General features: G+C 42.7%; 3 protein-coding genes across 3 annotated transcripts; 2 read left to right on the plus strand and 1 right to left on the minus strand.

Annotated features, from left to right (window-relative positions):
* Positions 1–321: 321 nt before the first annotated feature.
* Positions 322–2,499, plus strand: EAE97_006365 (uncharacterized protein; the record flags this gene model as incomplete). The annotated part of the gene is made up of 1 exon (XM_038876878.1): positions 322–2,499. One exon carries the CDS (start codon positions 322–324, stop codon positions 2,497–2,499), a length of 2,178 nt encoding a protein of 725 aa, XP_038732585.1.
* A 611-nt stretch (positions 2,500–3,110) lies between these two features.
* Positions 3,111–4,568, plus strand: EAE97_006366 (uncharacterized protein; the record flags this gene model as incomplete). Its single annotated transcript, XM_038876879.1, has 4 exons — positions 3,111–3,366; positions 3,414–3,566; positions 3,617–4,101; positions 4,158–4,568. 4 exons carry the CDS (start codon positions 3,111–3,113, stop codon positions 4,566–4,568), a joined length of 1,305 nt encoding a protein of 434 aa, XP_038732586.1.
* A 7,226-nt stretch (positions 4,569–11,794) lies between these two features.
* Positions 11,795–12,736, minus strand: EAE97_006367 (uncharacterized protein; the record flags this gene model as incomplete). The annotated part of the gene is made up of 2 exons (XM_038876880.1): positions 11,795–12,254; positions 12,321–12,736. 2 exons carry the CDS (start codon positions 12,734–12,736, stop codon positions 11,795–11,797), a joined length of 876 nt encoding a protein of 291 aa, XP_038732587.1.
* Positions 12,737–17,418: the final 4,682 nt, after the last annotated feature.

A 17,418-nucleotide genomic window follows, 5' to 3' on the forward strand; every position in this document is an offset into this window, starting at 1 on the left:
GCATACCGATAAGAATCCATAAAAGCTTATCGCCCTGCGCTAAGATTAGATGATTAGCGTCGGGAAATATTTGGAAATTTTGAAGTTCAAAAACTTTCTGGTCAGTAATTCGTACAACATTGAAGTATTGCATTGCAGCATATTTTTGTTAAAATCTCTTTTGAATACCCATATTCATATTATACTCTTGTAATATTCTACTGGCACTGGTATCACATATTTAAATTCGAGTCAATTGATAAAGTCTACCACGAAAATCACTCGAGCGCAATAGACCGTCACCAGACCTCTCACATATCGTTTTTGATTTCAACTGGAAGCATGAATAACTCTGACTCCATATCGTCAATTCCTCCGCAAGATGAGAAGTCCAATCACAAAGGGGAGAGTGAAGAACCTGCCTCATCTTCATCCACTCTCTACAATATACCCGGGCTAGGACGACTTGGAAATGCGCCAAAGTCTGAGAATCCAACCCCAACAGCGGAGAACGACCTCGCAGAGAATCACTTAGAGGAATCTGCCACATCACAAGAGAAATTGCCAGAAATCAGTCATGCTCAACCCCCAGAAGATGTCAAAATGGCGGATGTCGAACCTCTACTTCAAGAATCTGCGACTGCTGTGACCACTGATGCGACTCCAGAAAACCTTACAGAAATCAAAAGTGAAATTTTACAGGAGACGGGAGTCGGCATCGAGCAAATGAAAGGTCAAAATAATTTGGAGATTGAACAAGCACCTCTAGAACAAGCCATACTGAACACGCAAGACGCCGACAACGATGCGATGGACATTGCGCCGTCACAATCTACCACAGACATTCATGCCGAACAAGGGAAAGATATGCCATTGGAAGAATCATTAGGATCTCAACCTAGTACTATTGATATTCAAGTACCGGAGAGCCATGCCAATCAACCGGATTTGACCCATGCATTAGAGGCGATGCTAGGAGGCCTGTTACAACCTGCGACTGTGACTACGGATGTTGCAACGAACGTTGCATCCGCAGCACCAGCGACAGAAGAGGAACACCCAGAATGGGAGGTTGACTCATCTCCATATGAGTCTTCGTCAGATTCCTCAAGTGATAGTTCATCTGAGGACGATAGCGAGGAGGAGGATGGAGAAAATGCCTACAAATTATTGAGTCCAGAAGAACAAGCAAGAATCTTAATGACGGAAAACGATGGGGGCTCAGATGATGATGGAATGGCACGTGGAGAAAAGCGCACCGGAGGCCACCTACGTACGAAGAATGAAGTTCCAGAAGAGGTGATACCTAAACCAGATGTCACAATAACGCCTGAAATGCCTATCACAAAATTGGGAGCTGTGGAAGGAGTCGTGGATAATATCATTCTCATTAAAGCTTTCACAAGTGGAGAATATCAAGTATTGAGAGAAGAATCTGTGCTATGTTTAGAGGATCGCAGCGTTATAGGTGTAGTGTCGGAAACGTTGGGCAGAGTGGAACAACCATTGTATTGTGTAAGATTCACGAACGCAGCTGCGATTGCCGAAGCAGGACTATCTGTCGGAACTACGGTGTATTACTCTGAACAGCATTCAACGTACGTCTTTACACAAGCTTTGAAAGCATACAAAGGTACAGATGCTTCAAACTTGTACGACGAAGAAGTTGGCGACGAGGAAATGGAATTCTCTGATGATGAAAAGGAGGCTGAGCATAAGCGAATGATAAAGCAAAAGCGGGCAGAGAAGAGAGGTGTTAAGACTCAACAGAATGGCAGCAACTCACGTGGTGGGCATGCTTCGCAAAAACCATATACTTCTGGTAACAACAGTGCTGCGTTGAACTACGACGAAGCCGAGGATGGTCCTTATAAAACTCTTACTAGACCAGTTGGATTTACTGGTGGGGCAAGTGGTAGTGAAGCTCCTCAAGAGGGTTCGCATTATAACAGATCAAGTCAACGTGGCGATCATGGTGGTAGGGGCAGAGGAAGAGGTCGTGGAGACAGAGGCAGAGGAGATTGGGGAAGAGGCCGAGGAAGAGGTGGCGGACATAATGATCGAAATGCCAATTCTCATAATAATACATCGCAATCAAGCCATGCGTTACCACCTTCTACTCCAAGTCCGGGGGCATTCAACTCTCAATCAGCTTCATTACCCCCAAAGCCTAACTTTCCACCTCCGCCACCTTTGAATATTTACGGCAATCAAAATCAACCGCAGCAATATCAACCCCAACCATCACCACAATACCCATCTCAACAACCTCCAGTATGGCCAATGTACCCGCAAGGTTATCAGCAACCATATCAGCAACCATACCAACAGCCTCAACAACCCCAACAACCTTTTGCTCAAGCACAGAACCCTTGGGCGGGTATGCCTCCTCCTCCTCCCTTACCAGCAGGTGCATTCATAAATCCGGCCTTCTTCGCTCAGCAAAATGGGGCAAACCAAAATGGAGGAAATCAATGGACGCATCCGGGCCAGCAGAATGGGAACGGAGGTGGTAGATAATTCATGAGGGGACTATGTATGATCTTTGTAGCTAAGAATAAAATTTTGACCCATTAAACTTTTGGTCTTTTTCGACGTTCAATAAAATCCATATGATGATACTTCAATTGAAGACGCTCGCAGTTACAAATTTGGGCGTTTTGTCCACTTCGTTTCCAAATTCATTGGTTGAATGTTAACTACCAAACGATTTTCACAGGTTTGCATTGTTCTGATACCTCCATTACGACCAAGTGGTTCTTTACTGCGGGTATCATAAAGATTGTACCTAAAGTCCCCCTCAGTTCATGATCAAAATCGTACCATCTCGATCAATTATCACCAAGTGATTCAAGCTCAAGATTATTTTCTATGCCTGATGAGGTGTTCGTACACCGTCGTGATGTTTGACAGTGATAACCCATACCCGAAACGGAAAAAAAATCCCTAGCGATAAGAACAAATTTGGCGGGGTCCTGCGTACGACAGATCTTATCATTCATTCCCAATTCACGACACATACATAAATATATGACTTCATTGAGATATCAATATGTTTCATTCCGAGTCACTTCAAAAATTCACATCGAGATTCTCTTCGCTTTCAATTTCAAGAGTGAATCATCGTGAAAATGGTTGAGACGAATTGGGATGGCTTCAAACTATGGACCAAATCTACCTGCGAGAGACTCAGCACCTCAGAAGCCGCTCGAGTTGTTAACGAAAAGCCCAAGATGTTGCTTTATGGTGCGGGTTTAGTCTGCCTTGCAGTATGGCTGCTAATACGAGCTGCAACGATGTTCAAGAAACCGAGATATACCAGACCGAGAACACCTGACCTGGAGAAGCCGACTTTCAAAAACGGTAAAGCACAGAGACCTTTAGGAGGTTAGTATAATGCAGTGGTTGATGAATAGCAGCTGACTTCTTGATAGTATGGGAGCCCATGCAGTTTAAACGCCCAACAGCAGTTCCTTTCCCTAATTGGGATGTGCAGCAAACGAAGCCAAATCCATACCGTCCATTTCGCTATGGGACATATCACATTACTATGGGTTTACGCAACATGGATTGGAATGAATGGATAGGTACATAAATCATACCTCAGATGATAGACTAGCTGGCTAATGTTTCAAAGAATTGGATAACCAATACATGAAATTCCATGATGACAAAGCTAAACGTATTATCGAACGTGGCGCTAGATCTTGCTATACCGATCCCTCAGCGTTTGATGGTGCTGTTGAGCTGCTTGAGGAGCTTTGCACGTATCTCCCAGAACGTTACCCCACACTTTACAAACGCACACCAGTTGGCATGGACAACCTTCTCACTAACGAATCATTCAACATTGTTGAAAGGCCACTTGCAGAGGATCCAATGCAGATGGCAGCCCGATTCACGCAAGACGATCTGGCAATCATGTTTGAGAAGGAAGATGGACAGTACTATCTTCTTGCCGGCGCGATTTTACTCGCGGGATTTTGGCGTTTGGAGGATAAATTAGGCATGCCGTTGAGCGAGATACATACTTCTGGCGACGTACCAGGATACCAAGCGAAATTAGAGAAAGGAATGATGAACTTTTTTCGCAGAGTTCAGCCCAATGGACCCGTGCAGCGTGTAAGCATCTACTTGCGCGATTTATGCCTACCCGCATGTACTAACCGGTGTTTCAGAACAACTATTTCATTCAAGTAGACGATCAACTTGCATGGTCATCAAGCATCGGTCCGGAAAATGGAGCGCCCGGTAGTGTAAGTTGGGACACTGCGGAGAAAAATAAAGCCATTGAACATCATTGGTTTCGCTCCGAACGGCAGTCTTTAAGGAGACTACCGAGATCCGGCGGTGTAGTGTTTACTATCAGAACATACTTCCATCCAATTACGGAGATATGCGAAGAACCGTATGTACCGGGAAGACTAGCAAGTGCTGTGAGGAGTTGGGGTGAAGATGTGAGTAAGTATAAGGGAAAGGAGAAGTATGGTGAGGTTTTATTGGAGTATTTGGACAAGAAACATAAGGAGCAAGTCGAAGCGGGCTTTGATTTGGAGAAAGAGGAAGAAGTCAGAGCGTATCCTTATTAGCGCACGTTTTTTGAAACTGGAGGTGCTTGAAATCATGCACGGTTTTGGAGGCTCTGTGTTGAGCCTTGCTTTCTTATTCAGTTGGAGCCAGAGCCAGCCTAGTCTAGTAGCATTTTATATGATATTACGATTTTACGACTTTTCTAAGAGAAAATTTGGCACTACACCCAAAAATATTGCTACTAGTCTATCAGCTCGCGTTTACTTTACAAACGAGTCTACTTCATCACTATATCATGCATATTTCACATCTTCTCGCGCATATATTTCTACGCGCTTCTTGTATGCTGGAATATACAAACGAAATCTGTCTCGGAAAGCAACGCACCGCTCGTTGCCCAACGTTCCGCTGGATCTCGTTGTTAACATCATGTGAATTTGAGCAGGACAAATCGGCAGAGATCTCTGTATATACTCTCTAACATTCTCCACACACTATTCTGTCTTTACTTCTTCACGCTGGTCGTGATTTCTCTTCTTACTTTGGTGCTGGTCGCCTTTTTCAACTCTACATTTCGATGCTGATGTTGGTATAATTACTTATTGTCTTGTGTCACTGTTGTTCCAAAAGTGATGCTATGTTGGTTTTTTGTTTCTTATTTTATCTTCCTCTCGTCATTATTTCGCATCGGATTATTCACTGCTGTCGGTCACATACCAGCTTTGGGCTATAATTGCTTAGAGAATCAACGCTATTAGGTTCAATCTCATTTCAAACCACTTACCAACAAGTAAGGACTGATATTTGTTCCACATCTCTTCCACTCTGAGGGAATCTAATAGAAAGTGTCTGAGGATTCTGGCGTGCTTAATATGAAGGCTCGTTACCGAAGTCTCAAGGTGGTTTTGGGATAGCCTCTGCAAACTATCAAGCCGCGCGAGCGCCTAGCAGACCTAAGATTTGCTACAACATTTGCCGTCGGACTTTCGACACCTTCAATATCTTCATACAGGAAGGTTCATAGCTGTAAGTCACTAGTCATACATCTGTCTTGATACTTGTCGCTGATAATGATGCAGTTGGAGTGAAGGAAGGATTTCGAGCAGCTGGGAGATGCATACTCTAGCGGGTTAAGTCATCAAGCTGATGAAGGATGTCATTGATCTTCTCGAATATATTATGGCGGAATATTAGCAGGCGACTCCACATTACACACTTCCAACGTCTTTAGAAATCTTCGACTGGTACCCTACACATCTCCACACTATTCGTCAAAAGTTACTCCACGCCATCAAACACAATTTTGAGTGCTATCTCAGTAACAGCGATCAAATAAAGGTTGCGACCAAGCCGCTACGGTCACACTTGCAGAGTCACAGCCCACGCCTAATATATTCGGGGTTGACTACAAATATTCTGTTATTGGAAGGGACTGTGCGTTCTAAACAGACCAATGACTTCCTCTAGGGCTTTTTGATCACTAATTGGCCGTTATTGCCCCTTTCAGCTTGACGATATCTTCTAAATCTTATCAAAACAGTCAAGAAGTTTAACTCCCCGTCGAACTTACTGGCTAGCACAGAGGTCCAATCTTACACTAAGCGCCGACACGGTACATAAAGAAGCAAAAGTAATGTCAAGATTCAAGACACTCAAAATGAAAGAGTGACAGCCCTTAATACCTGCTATGAGGCAGGGTGTCAGCGGCTGAATGCGTATAATCAACGCATTTTAGAGGGAAGCAATGAGAAAAATGAGAGGGGAATGGCATACATCGCTTAACTACGTTCCAGAAGCAGCAGCAATGTCATCTGGATGGGCATTACCAATATCCAACTGGTTGAGTCTGCCTGGAACGAGAGTGGACGCGAAAAAGGACCGCTAAATACCAAGTGAGGATGTTTTCTCAACGGAGTGTCATCTTCTTTTGCGTATCATTCAATAGCTATGATGAGTACACTACATTTTGCTGGCCTTCCTTGTCGACGGTCATCCAAATTTCGAAGACTCTGACTAACGTAACTTATTTGGGACGACACTCTTCAGATAGATGATAGGCCATCAGTTGGTTCCAGATTACGTCGAGGCTTTATTCTGTGACTATTGGATTCAAGATCTCCTCCTCATTAGATATCTACAGGCAACGGTTGACTATTCGAATAGCACAGATAAACATCCGCCAACACAGAAGCTATTTTTCTGTACAGGAGGGAAAACGGGCATTAAAGCAAGTAATTCTTGGTGTGCAAGGCCATGGATGTGGCCCTTAGTCTTCATCTTTCGCTATATTGGTGCGAGAATTTATCGACGAAGGATGCTACCCCAGTAAAAAGCAGGCCAAGCAGAGTTACAGTACTAGTTCCGCAGAATGTGATCATCGGCCAACCCACTTACTAACTCATGCGGAAATTGATTGACGAGATCGTTAGAGAATTCCACCCTTTTGAATACTTGAACCTACTTTCTCGGTCTCGTACAACGCCAGGGGATGTTAGAAAACAATTCCCAAGATTGTACACGCTTGTCACTGTACTAGATGGACTGATTCACTACGAAAACTCATACAGACAAGCACTCATAAGTTCAGGATTTTCTTTGAAAAAACGGTCTAGGTTGGAGGGTTGGAAGATCGTTCCTTCTGTCCAAGGAGGTCACCGTCTTGCTCAAACAGAGCTTGAGCGCTGTCTATGCGGTTCTATCTTGGGCTGTTGATATGATTTACACCAGAAAGAGAGGTTCCGGATGGATTTCCAGGAGATGTCTCGTCGAAGACGTACTATAACTTTAGATCTTCCTGGTCCGGAAAGTCTGTAGTATTTACAGCAGATGAATAATTTGATACCGGAAGTACGTGAGCGAAAAATTGTGAGCGAATGGATGTTGATTCTGATATATTTGGATTGAGGGGGCATATGGTCTAGAAGGCTCATTATTTCAGATTTTTGTAATGGGATCATAGGAGAATTCCCAACGGAAGACCAATGTTCGACCCGAAATAGAGTGTCACATCGGACGGGACCTGCGTCGAGTGTGATGTGGAGAACACGTATTGCAGACGCAATTTGGAGTGCAATAAGTCGATTGATGCAAGAATACCAGCAGGCATCATTCACCATATCCTCCTAATTCCAGAGGACGTAAAAATAAGGGAACACCAGAATATTGCAGCAATGGGAATCATTATCTCGCCGCAGGTTTTGCATTTATGAGTTTGCTGCATGTTCATCATACGATGAACTGGTTTCTCTTCAAGAAGAACGCGAGCCACACAACGACATCAATATATCGAGATATCTGGCACGCGGAGTTCCCAGGAGAAAGAAAATTTGAGACTACCAAGGCTATTTGTTATTGTGAAAATTGCCTCCATCTCCATTATGAGATGGATCAACAGTAATTCTGGGTACAAGGTGCTCATTCGATGTCTCCTACAATATCCCCAATGAGGGACTGCGTGTAGTAAATGTACCAGAATTATCGTCGTGAAAGGAAAGTTGAGGTAATTCTGTCTCTCGGGTGCTCTGAGAGCAGAGAGATGCCGTAAGCATGATACATTCGAGCCTTTGACCAAGCTAGTGTTGACATCTCTGGATGGGTAGGATTCATTGCAAACTAGCATTGGCTTGGAGGGAAATGAGAGCAATGCGCGATCTTGCCAACTTTTCAACTTCCCGACTTGCTGAAACGTTGGATACCTCGCATTTCGGTCCTAAGAGCAGAGTTAGAGCAAAGAAACGCTCCAGATTACCCGGCACATGTAGATTCGTTCAATACCCCCGGAAGGATACCGAACAAATTTCTCTTCCCGAAGAAAAAGAATTGGAAACGAATCATGTGCCATTACCTGGCTATTTCACAACTCGCGAGCCCGGCATACAAACCTAGCTATTCTACTTAGTCGACTGTCATATGAGCCTACCAGCCCGAGGAGTCTTCTGTGGGTTCACTTTGGAAAGGATGCTGGCTGTGGTCTTCCATTGGCCATCTATCTAATCTCACTCGATAGAGGTAGGGACATTTAACGCCAGTCATGAATTGACAAATGATGTCTGTGGTTTGGAGCGGATTTTTTTGAAGATGAAATAAACTCAACAATGAGTAGTAAATCGGGGTGACATGATGAAGCATAAAATTGTCTCAATCCGCTGTTTTTTCGACAAACTGGTCGTCTCGAAAGTACCTGATCAAATGTGGAGATGACCGGAGTATGGTCGATATTTATAACTAATTCAAAAATCCAATCGCACAGTCCATGTAGATGCAGGGCGAAGGCCTATATTGAAGCAGGTGCCGGCGGCTCGGCGGAGGTCATGGATCATCCTCAATTTACAATAATAAGTGAAGACTCTCGGCTTCAGAATAAGAGAAAGCTGGATCCGACAAGCAGAAGCATCTGTACACAGCCAACTCAAATCTTTCGCCATCAATTTACCAGGCGAAGGTCTTGAAGAGCCCGTGCCGCTTAAGCTCGGAAACATGTTTTCCGATAGGCTCGAGGGTTGTTTGATTCAGAACTATTGTAGCCATACAACAGCCAATCAAGATGACCTCATCTCGTTTGGGAGAAAGTGACTCGGAACGTTCAATTGCGCTACCACGGCACTGCAACATATAGGTTCCATAGTCTCAGCCTCTGGTCCCCTAGTCAATATCACAACAATATGAACCATAGTACTGTATCGACTTCACAGTTCTCATCGTAATACCAATTTTACCTACGCCTAGCTACGGAAATCATGGATATAAGTGGAAGGTAGTAAGAATGGACTCTATGGAGGAAGACAAAGCACTGGCGTGGGCTTAAATCTTACTTCAGGAAACGAAAAGCAATTAGACCAATCTCTCCCACAAGATTGATACTAGACTGAAATTAGCACCCTCGATCAATCTGGTTCTAAAATTGCCACACTGGAAATAACTGGCTGAAACAACTCGGTAGTATCTATCGTAATAAATGAATGGTAGTGGAGCATGACTCATGTGGTTTACGAGCATCAAAAAGGACAATGAGTGCTTGTGAGAAGACCATTACTATAACTCTATGGAATGCATGCAAAATAAGCGAAGACGATGAACCGCTGGCTGAGAAGACATTGAAATCTACTACGACGTATCGAGCGATTGCTTCGTCTATCAATTTAAAGAACCAAGAGTCACTGTTCTCTCCGCGGTCTGGAAATATCCAGCTTGAAGATCGATTGGTGGAAAGTTATTAGTGTATTGCATACTTGGAAGCGAATCGGGCCAGCTATGAAAAGAAGGAGAGACTCTTAGGTCCACGGCAAATGCTGAAACATAAATCAAAAAGTTTGGATCAAAGTCTCGGATCTACTTGGGAATAATGCAGATGCTGAGGTGCGAGCCCACGAGAAATCGAATTATCCAAGTGGATGAGGATGAAGTCAATGATACTAACAAGATTGCAATGGTCTTTTAGAGCGACGTCTAGAGACATGTAAAGCATGCACAAGATAGACTCTGCCCGAGCGATCATTGTTTGGGTCGAGGTTAGGGGAAAGGATTCATGCGAATGTGCCACACCCTATCATCCGAAAGATGAGCGATGCTCTTCTCAACACATCCTCTATTCAATTTAAAGAAAGGCAAGGCTAAATTTATCATACTTCTGCGGAAAAGTCCAAGCAGATGACGTCAAGTACTTACATCGGCCTTTAGACAAACAAACAACGTCTCCGCTGTGAGACCCCTCTGGACAGTCTTCACACAATTCATTACTCCAAAGAGTCGTCATGAACACACCAAACAGTAGTCTCCAACAAGAGCTGATTATCTCATCTCTTGGTCCAAAAGAACACATTTATTGAAGTCGCTGACATTTACATCTTTTCCATATCCTGGCTTTGAGATAATTTGAATACGGTTGTGCGATACATGCCTGTATGTCACAGAGCCATGCTCGATATCTCTCAAGCCCAAGCCATGAAAAAGAAGTGAAGATCAGTTTCTCGCGAGTCCGTTCAGGTGAGATTGTTCCATGGCTTGGGTATCTTTTCATTGCTAATGTTATGCAGACAAAAGTGGAGATAAGAGAGACGGAGAATTCGAGCGCTCTTTGTCGACGCAAGTGGAGTTGTGCATAAGCATTATAAGCAAGGTCGCTTTTCGTGCAATATTGTGCATTACTCTCCACTTCGTCGAAATTCGATTGTTCAGCATCTTACCAGATTCATTTAGCTCAAGCTTTCCCATCGGTATGTCTCGATTCTTCATTCATGCCATTACTCGGCCCTCGCTTACATGACTTTCAGAGCGAGAACAAGTCGCAATTGAAAGCTGCAACTCTGAGAGTCACTTTGTTTCGCCTGATACCTTCACCAGCATAAACGTGCATGCTGGATATCGAGAGTTATCTTTCGAAGTATCATCCATGAGCAAGCACACCATCGACATACTCTGATATAATCCAAGGTCCTTTTCATATTCTCCAAGAGCTTTCTCTTTTGATCTACCTGCAAGTTTATGGCATTGAAGGAGTGTATATTTTACCAGCAACATGGAGCAAATCTGGGGAGTACTTTGGGCACCTTTGTTCTCATTTAAGAAATGCTAGAAGCTTGGCTGATGATTGCATGTTATACTGGTACTGAAATGACAAAATCTTCACCTGAGAGCGTTCCCAAACACATCTCTCTGTCTCAATCTCGTGCATGACGTTATGAAAATGACAGACTCCTGATTCTTGACATCTATCTCCCCCTTCATCTGCTCCCAAAATCATCCCTCTCCCAACGCAAATGTTGGTATTTTAGTCAAATTTTCTAAGACAATTTCAAAAATAAGATGAAGTTTTTTGCATCCATCTCACATCCAATAGCATGCTCACATCATTGACAAGTGTTGCCTGAAGAATCTTGAAATCGAACAATACATTGTACGTTTTCAAAAGTCTAAAAATCTTGGAGGTTCGAGGCATACTTGCGTATCTGAGTATCTCTCGACAGATATTTTTCAGTTCGACAACACCAAGCACTTGATCATGTAAAGGAGACAAAATTGGCAATTAACACAATTTCAAGAAAATTCAATACAAAAGAAACGAAATTATTAATTCTCGTGTAGATGTTAAGCCAAAATCTAGAATCTCTCGCTAAGGGGAAATGCTACCCAAGTCAAGTCTATAAGAACGCCGTGCCTTCTATTTTTATCCCTTTATCCAATACCTATTGCGCCGGTGGCTGGCTGACCCAAAAATCCGGTATAATGTCTATGCCTTGCCCATATATGTCTATAAATCACGCCGCGAATAAATAACAACGCAATCTGATCAAGCCTCGGCCTTCTGCTCCTGGGCCTCTTTGGTGGACTCCTTTCTAATTGTGGTATCTTTTGGCAATTTCGGCGTGGGAGCTTTGACAACTTCTTTCTGTGTGTTCTCGATGCCTCCGGCCATCTCGCCCTCTACTCGTCTGTTCAGGAAACTTAAATAAGTTTGCCAACCAATCGCAATTACTCCGGCAAATATGCTTCTATGTTCTTGTGGAATCCATGCGAAGCTAATTGCTGTGACCGCGGGCCATAATTTAATACTGTTCATCATACTGGTTGGAACAGTCCTCTTCACACGCTCGACGACGTCTGGCAAACTGTCTCCGGACAACAAAGATTGCATGCCGAAGAAATATGTATTGAATATAGGAGTAAAGAACATCTGATTGATACCGACTTTCGTAGCGAGGGAAACGGCTTTCGAGGAGTAGTTAAAGTTGTTGGAGAGAAACATAAACCTTTGGATTGTTAGCTAATTTCCTCATGCCTTCCCCATTGCAGGGTGATTGAACAAGGAGACAAACCATTTGTAAGACGGAATGCTGCTTCCCATGCTGATAAACAATGCCCTCAATGTACGCTTCCAATCATAATCATCTCCGCAGATGCTTTGCGCCGATAGATCCCCTAGGAAATATATTACCAACGAACTGCAGAATTGCGTAGTGTAAGGACGCTTCCGTTGCGATCGACCGTATGCCTGAAATGATCGGGTCAAAGGACCAAGCCGTTGCCATATTGGCACATTCGCGATAGTCGCAGGAATAGGAATCGCAGTGCCATTCGGGGAGCTCTCTGCGGAGGGATTCGAATGGGATACAGGGGTAGAGTTGTTGGAGTTGTGTCTCTTTGAAGTGAGGTTTATTTGTTTACGATGGCTTGGAAAATGTGGCCGTCGCAGCACAGCGCGGCCGGTTGTTTGAATGGTAGAGAGAGTCATGATTGATAGCTATTACTATGGCGTTAACATGTTTTGAATAAAATATGTTGCACAAAGGGAGATTTTTGAGATTAGATATTTTGTATCGTGAACGTCGGGAAATGACAACAGTAATAAAACGGAAACGGGTAAGGCTAGATTTTTGGTGCACGCGACGAATCATATCAATGAATGTTGCAGATCTCAGAGCACGCAATAACCAGGGGTATGTTTCTATTTTGGGAAATAGTCATTCTTGGCATTTTGAGGGAGACGGGACGACCATCTATTTGATCTGATTAAGCAATCACTTCACAATTTCACCTGTAAACTCCATACAAATTGTTTGACAAAGAGTCTTTAATAACTTGAGCGACTCTTTTTCAATTGAGTTTTGCTTCGTTAGATAAGACTAGATATAGTCAAGTATTCGAAACAGTATAACGTGGTTGTGTCCTCCTGATAAGGTCAGCTGGAATAATTTTCGGTCATGATAGTGAAAACCTTCCTCAGTGTAAGCTCAGTCCTTGATCAATAGCACTAATGGGCCTTGGCTAGTTAGCACATGCCGATCTTCATGCAAGTCATTGGCCTCACAGAAGAATACATACCATGTCTGTATTTCATGTCAAGTCGAATAGTCATTCTTTTCGATCGACAAAAGAATGAACAAAATGCTTCGAAGCTTTGGATTTATCGTTTATGTGAGTGATCTTGGAGATCGATCAATTTTGAGTCTATACAGAGTCTGGTAATCACGTATCCAACTATTCATTTTACTGAAATATCTCTACAAACAATGGACTAGGATATAAAGACAACATTCTCCATGCTTATTCCAACTGACATCGCTTATTACATAACGCTACTGGATGTAAGCGATTTATTGACGACTGTACTCCTTTTGGGAGAATTCCTTCTACGATAGACGAACCCCGCAAATGAGTCTCAAAATTCTGAAAAGACTTCAAGCTATTCGTTTGAACCAAGCCCTAAGGTGGTTAGTCATCTCATGTGCTAACGTTCTTGACCATAAAATAATCTCAATACTTCTTAGATCATGAATTCAAAACTATTTGAATTATTGATGTCCATCTGTTATCGAGCGATCTCTTCTTCTAGGTGAATTTGTCAGTCATGGAATCATTTTTTATGAAAAAAAAAAGGTGAATATGATAAATATGTAAATGGAGTAAGCGTATGGGTTGGGAAAATGTTGAAAGGCTGCTATTGACTAGGAACGATTTCTTGGATGATCTCGGGCGTAGGCCTGCTCCCAGAAAGCTTTTATGGTTGAAATGCATGATTGAAATTTAGAAGAATGTTGATAGAAATGTACATAGAGAAAGGAATTTGCAGCTTGAAAAAACGATATTCGCCAAGGAAGATCACCCGTCGATTTATGAATGTAAGATATAAATAACAATAGTAAGAAAAGCCTTAAGTTACATTATCGTTTTCGTATCGTTGCAATGCAAGAAAGGGATAATGCTATTGGGATGAGTCTTTGGGATGGCGGACTTTGTTGAGCGAATGAGTAGTTATTGTATAAATCTATTGAGAGAAGGAATGAATTTGGCAAAACTCACTATACTCAGGTTCATTTCTAGGTCCAATTGCACGTGAGAGGTCTCAAATACATAAAGACAAGCATCAATCGAGCATATTCTAGGTATTGTGACTACGAAGGTGAATGCTGGGTTATAGAAAGATCAATCCTATGATTTGGAGCATTCAACATTTGACAATACACATCGTAATCTCGCTAGAATAGGCCATATTCCCATACCAGAAAAATATTATAGAGATTTAGAAGAGAAGAAAAGTGAGAAATTTCGAGAAGGTGAAGAGTCAACTAGCGGGATCAATCGCTCTTGCAAAAGGCTAACCTCATTCTAATCAGTAAAGGAAGCTTCACGAAGATTACTGGTCAATATTTAACGAGACTAAGGGGGGATTTCCAGATCACCAAGCTAGCAATAGTGCAGACCGAAGTCTATAAATACCTTCATTGCCCCCCCCCCCCGCCAAATTCTTTTCCTTCGGATCCCAGAATAGAAGAGGAGAAGGAGGAGAAGGAGGAGAAGGAGATGAGAATGAAGATGAAAGACGACACTCCTAATGGTCGACCGAATATCTGGGTTGCAGGGCAGCAGGTAGTCGTACTTGTGCAGGTCAAATACAATCTGGTGGAGGACGACACGAAGAGCGACGAAACAAATTACAAACTAACGAGCGATCGACCGACCATCTGGGTTGCAGGGCAGCAAGTATTCGTACTTGTGCAGGTCAAATGCAACTTGGTGGAGGACGATACGATGAAGAGTGAACTATCGAAAGACGAGCGAACGATCAATCGAACTGGATGTGGGGACCGTAGGCTATCGCCGGGGGATTGACACCCCCTGGCAAGTTTTATGAATGCCGGCTTTTAATAGCGGATGATGAAACTTGGAACTCCCTCAGTATTACACTGTCTCTGAGGCGGGTCCCATTGTATTCTTGGGCTTGGCCTGGGATATAAAGAGGCTATATTTGAAAATCTTGATCTAATTTTTTTTTATCTCGAGTTATATTCTTGGTGAAGTGTGTTTGTAGTAGGATTCGTGTCGATTCGAATAATTTCTAATCGCTTAGATCTCGCCTAAGGAATGATCATCATGTACTAGATCTATCCTATCACATCTTATTCTCTCTTTAATATTGAGCGATGTCATTTTAATAATCATTGACGTTTGGATTTGTAGTGTCCGCTCTGCATCCCCACCGAACAACCTGATCAATTTGACTTCCCAGTGGAATAATAGAGTCGAAAATTGATAGATTCGAGATTTAGATTAGTCACGACTCTCTTTAAAATGCGATTCTTGATTCGCAGAGGTAGAATAGAAGACCACCAGTGCTCTTCGCGTGGCTATATCTTATGTGATCACAGATACATTATATACTTGTTTGGTAATGACGAGAAGTGATTTTTTCGGGTTCATATCTGTCTTTTTCATCTGTTCCCGGGACGTCAGTTCCCAAATCTATTGACAAATGCGTGTTTCGGCTATCACGGGTACAACTTCGCTCTCCGTGTGACCCCGAAAAGCTGTTCTTATCGAAGATGCTGTCTGACAGCAATTAGATTGAACTGAAAAAAAGCTTTGATGGGTAACGTAGATCGTTAACGTTACGCTACATTAGGGGGTTCTCGCGTAAATATTCTGGCTAGATTGGAACACCGGATTTAAGAAAGCGCGATAGAATGAGCGTGTTGAAACATTCCATTACTAGCCTGAACAGGCAGGTATTAGGGTCTCTCTACTGAATACCTTTGTGAGAGAATATCTCTGCTTTCCGATATCTGTCAATGATAAAAACTCAGCGATTGGGCCAACAATGATGGGGCTGGTGAGCGGAAGAACCACAGACTAGATTACTAGAGCCACAACATCATCCCTCACCAACAGTTATGTGATTTTTCATCCCTTTCTCTGTCGGTTCTCATCTTCCCTATTCGAATAAACACAAAAAGTCGGACATTGGATAGAAACTTACACGGCGTCCGAAAGGCAAAGAACGACATACCTGTTTGCCCGGCGCCTTGAAAACCCAATTGAACCGGGGTACATATCATTAGTTGTGTCTTTGGTTGAAAGCAGACATTCCAGATACCATCGCCACTGAGATGAAGGCACTAGTCCAGATGCTTTTAGTGCACTACTAAAATGATGAGTACACCTTGAGACTCCATCACTTCCACGAACTGCACTCGCAATAACTTCATGTTATCAAATTTGTATGATTGGATTCGAGAGCTTATTTCTTCTTGTCAATTCATGAAGTTTTCTAATTCAGAGAAAAATGTCTACTTCTCAAGTAAGATGGGAGGAGTACTGTGGTTCTACACACTGAAATAGTTACATTTTAGGGTACCCTAGCTTCATAAAAAGTCTTCCGAATCAAGGAGTAACTTCGATTGTCCTGTATTCGACAAAGCCGCGATTCCAGACAAATTTATTTCATCATTTCCAAGCAGTAGGAAGGGTGTTATCCATCCTACAGTAATATAGTCCGTACAGCTGCTATTTAGAAAAAGTTATGACGCCGTCTTGATATAAAATCTACCCATCTTCGCCCGTTGTTTCTCCGGCATTCGTGGAAAAAGTCAAAATTCGACAATTGCATATGGTAAATCGCTAGTCATTCAATCTAACATTCCCACTCCATTTTTCGGTCTATTTGCAACATGCCTAGTATGTTGCATTTAGTCTTTTTGTACTGAAATTTTCATAGACATTTGTAAACAGAGATAACCAGGAGGTAGAAGCCCTTCAAAATATTTATTCATTATCGGGGCTATAGCTGAAGCGATGAAAAGGAAGAAAGAGACAACTACAACAGCAGATGGAGAGGTACGATGAGAGTGTGTTCAATTCACGGAAGCTTTTTGAAAGTACTCCGACGATTGTAGTATCTATCATTCCCATGAAAGATGATTTCTGTGATTCCAAAATAGGAGCATGGTGAAGAAAATGTCACTGTTGCTTTACAAAGGTGCAAAAAGATCTGTACCTAGACTCAATAGATAAAGCAGCTCAAGATTCCACAAACGGAGGGGGATTCTCAGAACGCTAGTTCTGATTTGGATAGAAAATATTCAGCGGAAATAGTGACATGTACTGTGATTTTTGACAGAATAGCCGGAGATGAAAGTT

The sequence above is a fragment of the Botrytis byssoidea genome (genome assembly GCF_014898295.1).
Source record: "Botrytis byssoidea strain MUCL 94 chromosome Unknown BBYS_011, whole genome shotgun sequence".
Lineage (NCBI taxonomy): Eukaryota > Fungi > Ascomycota > Leotiomycetes > Helotiales > Sclerotiniaceae > Botrytis > Botrytis byssoidea.